At 34.2% G+C, this 6,916-nt stretch overlaps 1 protein-coding gene across 1 annotated transcript; it reads right to left on the minus strand.

The window, feature by feature from the left end:
* Positions 1-1,008: 1,008 nt before the first annotated feature.
* LOC137721775 (gibberellin-regulated protein 12-like) lies at positions 1,009-2,288 on the minus strand. Its single transcript, XM_068460794.2, has 4 exons — positions 2,148-2,288; positions 2,011-2,052; positions 1,504-1,534; positions 1,009-1,400 (listed from the first exon to the last, which is right to left on the minus strand). Exons 1-4 carry the CDS (start codon positions 2,223-2,225, stop codon positions 1,204-1,206), a joined length of 348 nt encoding a protein of 115 aa, XP_068316895.2. The 5' UTR covers positions 2,226-2,288; the 3' UTR covers positions 1,009-1,203.
* Between the last annotated feature and the right edge of the window lie 4,628 nt (positions 2,289-6,916).

A 6,916-nucleotide genomic window follows, 5' to 3' on the forward strand; every position in this document is an offset into this window, starting at 1 on the left:
CTTTTTTTGTTTTTTTTTTTTTTTTTTGTAACTCTAAATAAAATCTCACACATTTGACTTGAAATATATAAGTTGTATTTTTTAAATTTTACTTGTAGTTAAATTTAAGTTGTATTTTTTAAATTTAAGTTGTTGTAACTTTTAAATTTAAATAATAAATTATGTTTGGCCCTTTGGCCTTCGGTTGGAGATGTTTTTTTGTGACAGGGCTAAAACGTGTCATATGGTCATTTGGCTCTTGGTTGGAGATGGTAAGAAATATGATCCTACACTGTTCATTAAAATATTAATTTCTTAGAGGACAAGATGGCTAAAACGAACCATCTGATCAGCATTCGGTTAAAGATGACCTTAGGCATCAACCTAGTATTGAACTATGACAGGATACTATGCAAAGACACTTTAGCACAAATTGTTATTGGTGAGTATGAATAATCTAAGCACTTGCGTGTCGTGAAACAGATGCACCACCTAATGTAGGCTGGATTATTGTTTGAACATCTTTTTAAATCGCATTGGATGAATTGCTTTTGGATTTGGGGTTTTGAGAATTTTTGGATATGGATATAAGGTTCTTGAATAGTCTGCTCTCACACAGTGTGTGGAATAGTTATAATAAAAAATGTCATTACTCAAGAAAAGTTTAAATTATTATCTAAACAACATATTAATAGATTCTGGTTGTGAATCAAAATTTCATAAAATTATTATTTTAACCTTCTCGCCAAAATTGACCAAAAAATGTAAAAGGTGGACAACCTAATAATTACACCTCACATAATTTTACTGTTTTTATACTAACCTTACAACTATCTAGACATAGCATGCCCCATTTAAAAATTAAAAATTAAATAAGAAAACTTCACTCCTCTCTCCTCGTCTTTCTCTACCAGATTCTCTCCGTTCTCTCACTCTCTTTTTCTTTCTTTCTTTTTTTTTTCATTTTTATTTTGCTTTTGTTCAGTTATCATCCTTAATAAGTCATAGTAAAATAAAAGACAAACTTGGTTCCACTTCCACACACAAAATGTGTGCTGATTGCTAGTTATTACTATTCTAACAAAAAGCTCTCCATCATATTGCTCTAGAAAAAAAGCCGTCTACAAGTGATGCCTAGCGAAACAAAAACACAAAAACAGAAGAAGAAAAAAAATTAAAAAGAAACACATTTCTTCGCAAATTAAATCAATGGTTTGGCATAATTCATGGGCACTTGCACTTGGGACGCCCGGCTTCTTTCGCCTTCCAGTAGTTGTAGCAGGGACAGTTTTCCTTGTGTCCATGTGTGCCCGATGGAACACAAAGACACTTAGCGCACCATTTATTGCAAAAGAACATGCATGGCTTCTTATGTAAAGTTGCTGAACATCGATTCTTGCATGCCTTTGGGCAATCTATCGCTGCTCAAAAAAATAAAAACAAATCCACGTACAAAACACTGGTTGTAAGGAAGTTTTGGGGGGTTGTAAGAGAAAACATGTGCAGTAATTAATTAGTACGTACCATTACTAGGAGGTGATCCGTGTCCTCCAGTCTGAAAATTTTGAAACCACATGATCAGCGACGAAATCGAACTGATCTCAATAATATTCAATACTCTCATCAGTTGATTTCTTTCTAGTTTGCATAATAATTACATAATTAATTCAGTAGATATGGACTCAAACAAAAAGGGGATCAGAAATCTTCATCATGTTTCGAAAGACTTTGCGCAAAACCGAGTACAATGTCGTTCTAGAAATTATACAGCCGATCCCACTTAGTGGAATAATTAAGACTTTGTTGTTGTTGTTGTATGAACTACATGTAAAAAGAATGAAGAACGAAGAATGTTCATCGTTTGTGAAGTATGAGCTGGGTATAGAGAATAGATCAGTATAAGTGTAGGACGCCCTAGTTGAGGATTTATTTGTTTCGGGGTCAAACCCATTGTAATCTTTAACCATGTAAAATCCCCTTATACTGACTAGGTTTCTCAAAAGACAAAAAAGAAGAACGAAGAAGCCTTACAGTTAGAGGGACGGTTGCACCAGCATTCTGATCCTCTTGAGCCTGCAGTGAGAGTGATAAATAACTCAGAAAAATCCACTCAGCACCCAGCATAGCACAAATTAATCAACAGATGAGATATAGAGGGCTACAAGTACCAAAGAAATATCAATGGCAAAGGTCATCAAGGCTAGGATGACAAAAAGAGCAGTTGGAATCCACGAGAGTCTGGCCATTTTTCTTGTTTGATGAACAAATATATTCTCCAAGCTATCTTCCCTCTGAGTCTGAGATGTAGTTTGAGTAGTGAGCATGTATTAAGACTTGTCCAGTGGTCGGTATTTATATTTAGAATTTGTGTTGTGGTAGTTTTAGTGATGCTAAGATATAGGAAATTTGGATGTGTTGCACGCCATATATAATTTCCTTTGAATCAAGGAGATATGTGGTGTCAAGTTTACTGCCATTAATTAATTAAGGCCAAATCTGAGAAAATTTTGAGTTTACTAGAAAGAGTCATACATGCATGCTCTGCATGTGTCAAAGGAAGTTATTTTTCTCAGTATTACAAGGGTGAGGGAGAAACTTAGGAGTCAAAAGAGGAGTGTAGTTGTTTACCAAAAAAAAATAGTGGAGTGTAATCAGTATATTACACTGAATTGCAAAACTAGTATTATTTATGATAAAGTGACTAATTGTGTACTATAAATAATGTCACTAAAAGAAATCGAATGAGTCTTCTACCACAAGTGTCATAATTTAAAAGAAAAAAAAAACGATATTATCTACACTAAGAGATGAGGGAGTGGGCTAAACCTTACAATGAGTTAGCAATAATGTAGTTCAAATTTAGTTTTGGCGAGAATTGAACCTACGAGTAAAAAGAAATATCACTAAACCGTAGTACTTAGTGACACCACAAGTGTCATATTTACACATTGCATAATCACACATGAATACAATTTGGTAAAAAATTCATAATAACTATATTATGATGGAAATTGGTTATAAGCAAGTGATGGTTAGGCCCCATTATGAGTTCAAACTCTCCCGCTTCTTTTTAGTGTAGTTTATAGTAGGAATATCGCACGTTGTGAGACAAATAAGCCAGTAGATGCATTACTCGAAATGAAGCAAGTATAGCATTTCACCTTTGAAATTCTTTTTCTTGTCCTATTTTTATGCAAAAATCTTCTTTCCATTACACGTTTTACATATGAAAATTATTTGGCTATTCATTTCTTTCTTTTTTATCATATCTATGATTTACGTATCGATTTGTTTATTTTTTCAGGTCCATGTAAAGATGGACTCTATTTGTTATTGTTTTCGTCTCCTCAAACTCTTGATACATGTGGACCATTCAATCTTGGGACCGTTGTACACTCAAATGTTCTAGATCGTACCACATGTACAAGCATCAGGGAAGGCTAACACTTTGACAGCAGTGGGCCGACAACATCAGAAGTTGTCGGGCCAACTTGCACTGTAAATGCGTGAAACTTATGTGTTTGGCATAAAAATATATAACGTGGTTAAAGTTAGTCTTGCGCAAAAAGGCCAACTCATGCTAGAATTGATTGGACTCTAAGTCGAGCGTGGTAAGACTTGACAATTGCCTTAACAATATTTGACTGGTGGAGCTTGTTTTTAGGGTCTTTAGGCAACTCTTTCCCTTTTACCTTGGTAATTTGGGCATGTGTGGACTTGCTTTTAGACATAGATACGATGGTTTCATAAAGAATGATGGATATTAAGGACTTCACATGCAAATCTGTCAATTGTGCGTAACTCAAAATTACTGTTGTATGTAATTTTTATTGTGAAATTGAGTTGCATCTTATGTCAGAAATCACTCAACTTCGAGTGAGCCACTAATTATAGCACTTTGCAAATCGACTTCAATGGAGAACTAATCTTATGCTCATATCATCACCATCATCCTCAAGTTTCAGACTAGTGAGTTGTTGGGAAAAAGCTTTGGAAAAAACTGCTATATATTTTATTATAAACTATTAATAATACACAATAAAATCTCTACAAATGCAAGAAAAACAAGGAATAGAAGAATCTTAAGAGATCGAGGCTAGAATTTGATTCTGTAGCCTTAAGACAAGATTGCCCCTCAGTGGTGCCTCAAGGTTTGCATTGGCAGATGTCTCCCAGGATACAACGATTTTTCTCTTTGCGGAAGTAGTACTCCAATCCACAAAGAACAACGAACCCAAAGTGTGTAAAACTCTCTTTTTTATCGAACACTAAACTACTTTAATTTCTAATTGATTTCTGGATGCAAAACTACATCTAAAATGCTTGACTTGGTAATCTACTTATAGGTATGGACATGCCTCCTTTCCAAAGATTGCGTCTGTTTCCAAAAGACAAAGAATGCAACCTTTGTTCAAAGTTGTGTCTGCTCCCGAAAGACAAAGGTTTCTTCCGTTTTTACAAAAGACAAAGGATGCAACCTTTGTTCAAAGTTGCATCTGTTACCAAAAAGCTGCAACCTTTGTTCAAACATACATAACCTTGTGAAAAGCTGCCGGTCAAAACCCATCCTATGACCACTTTCATAACAAAATAAATTATAAGGAACAATTGCATTCTGCAATATATAGGCAGTTCAAGACTAACCCCCTTATCCACTTTAATTTTCATTCACTTGAATATTTAATATTTAAATATTAATAATACTAATATTTAAATTATTAAATTTCTAACAATCCCACATAAATGAAAATTAGTAAAATTTAATGCAAATGAAGATGCAGACACTTAGAGAGAGTTTAATTGGACAAATACCGTATGGGGAGAGGTATCTTTTGGCTTTGAACCTTCCTTAGTGAAATATTATCGGATTTACTAGCTAATCAGTGAATGCAATGTCTTGAACTACTCAGTCGTTGATGTAAACCAAGACAATAATATTCACACGGTATTCCTCCGAACACATATGATTCTACAGTTGTGTTCATTTTGGCCCTGAACAATTCCCAGTAATCCTGAGTGCTTTAGAGAATTCAGCCTTATAATTCTTATAGAAACGACCACTTTTCACACTCATGTAGGTGATATCTCATTAAGAGCATCCTGCACAATACCCCACTTGTTATTTCCAAGTATAGGAATCATTAAAAGAAAAGCTTATTCTAAATACGCTACAGATAACACTATTTCATCATAGGACATGGGTAGGAGATTATCTCCGCATTGCTCCCATTGAATCATCCACAATTCGGTTGTCCCTTTGAAACTAGATCTTGGGATCTCCGGTCAGCTAGGTTGGGTTGCCATTATGGCAATTCTTAAAGATGTAGGCTTTTAACCCATTCCCCTCAATAATTCAACTTACTCTCTAGTCAAACCTTTAAAAATTGATACCACTAGGTTGACTACTCAATATATGGCCATTACAAATTTTATATCCCAAAAATAGATAAGCTACCCCCATAATTCTTTGATAATTGTGGTTAATTTTAACGTCATCGTTAAATCGATCACTTTTTTTTCTTTCTTTTTTTTCTCTCTCTTTAAGAAGTAGGAAACAACTAAGATAGACCTTATATATCTATCTTCTTAGGCCTTCATGCCTCACTAGCCATTATGAGAAAAACACTTCTTGGCTTTTATCCTTTCCCTTCTTATGACTAACATGCATGACCATTCATATGCTTACTTAATAAGCGTTATCATGTCTAATACATTTTTTTTTTCTTTCCAAATATCCCATGTTTTAATGTCTAGTCTTTTCCTTTCCAAAGACCAAATGTTTTGACTTAAAACGTCACTTTTATTGTCCCAACAGAATGTCAAATTAATTTCTTTATGAATAATCATGAGTCGGGTAAAACTCACTTCGCAGTGACATATCATATGTCACGAACTTTGGATGGTCATGTCTGTTCATTTGTTTAAAACAAGAAAGGTTGTGTTCTTAAATCACAATAATTTGTAAAGCAATGAAAACCCGAAGGATCACATCCTCATCGCCACACTATCTTTATACCGGTTCATGAGGAAATGACAACATTCAGTGATTACCCATTGGGTTGGCAGCCAACCTTTCAGTGCAATGCAACTGATGTACATAGCACAAGCATTCAAACAGCCAAATGTAATAACAACATATGTATAAATCTCAAAGCAATATCCGAGATCGAACAACAGACATGAATAAAAGGCCTTTACTGTAAATGCAGTCATACCAACAGTAGCACATAACGTTTAACATAATATTCAGTGCCAAAGATAAGTATCTTATGCGAAATGCAAGGTAAATCTACCCAGTCTAAAAAACGCATCCTTTCAGAAGATAGGTTTTCCCTACATACCAATCTTAAAACCGTTACACACTTGAGACTACTAGAACAAAAGTTGTGAAACAATACCTTTATCCTTTTGCATGCATATTTCAGAGAATTGAAATTAATAAACTCATTGTCAACAAATACATGAATTTAATTAATGTAATGTCAGAAATAAAATGCATATATGCAGGTATATATATTAGTATAACTTTTCTGTGCCATCATTACTCGCACAACAGGAGAAAATCACAATCGATTTCAAGGCAGTGCATGACCAATGTTGTCGAGAAAATTAAAACCCACAAGCCAAATTATAATAGCAATAAACCAATAAACTTGTAAAGAATATTTGGCTCAATTAACTATAAACAAACGAACAAAATAATGATGAAAGGTTACGAGTTGGAATCTTTTGAATCAAATTAACTTGCAATACATTTGGAAACAGTTAACATATGTACTGTTTTATGCAAAACTAGAAACCAAACCATTCTACCACGAAAAGGAAAATCCACGCATAAACATACATGATAGAATATTGATCTTAAACAAACATAGCAACCAAACCATAATTGGTCTTAAGATTGGTGTTGAGAGCGGTATTGATCCAATTTTCATTC

Source organism: Pyrus communis, chromosome 4 (genome assembly GCF_041283825.1).
Source record: "Pyrus communis isolate YQ-2024b chromosome 4, ASM4128382v1, whole genome shotgun sequence".
NCBI lineage: Eukaryota > Viridiplantae > Streptophyta > Magnoliopsida > Rosales > Rosaceae > Pyrus > Pyrus communis.

What these genes read in the sequence shown, in the direction of transcription:
- LOC137721775 (XM_068460794.2), bottom strand. Translation starts at nt 2,225, where the DNA reads ATGGCCAGACTCTCGTGGATTCCAACTGCTCTTTTTGTCATCCTAGCC. An exon ending in GTGCAACCGTCCCTCTAACT is followed by an intron (nt 1,535 to 2,010) that starts GTAAGGCTTCTT and finishes CAAAATTTTCAG; the next exon opens with ACTGGAGGACACGGATCACC. An exon ending in CGGATCACCTCCTAGTAATG is followed by an intron (nt 1,401 to 1,503) that starts GTACGTACTAAT and finishes TTTTTTGAGCAG; the next exon opens with CGATAGATTGCCCAAAGGCA.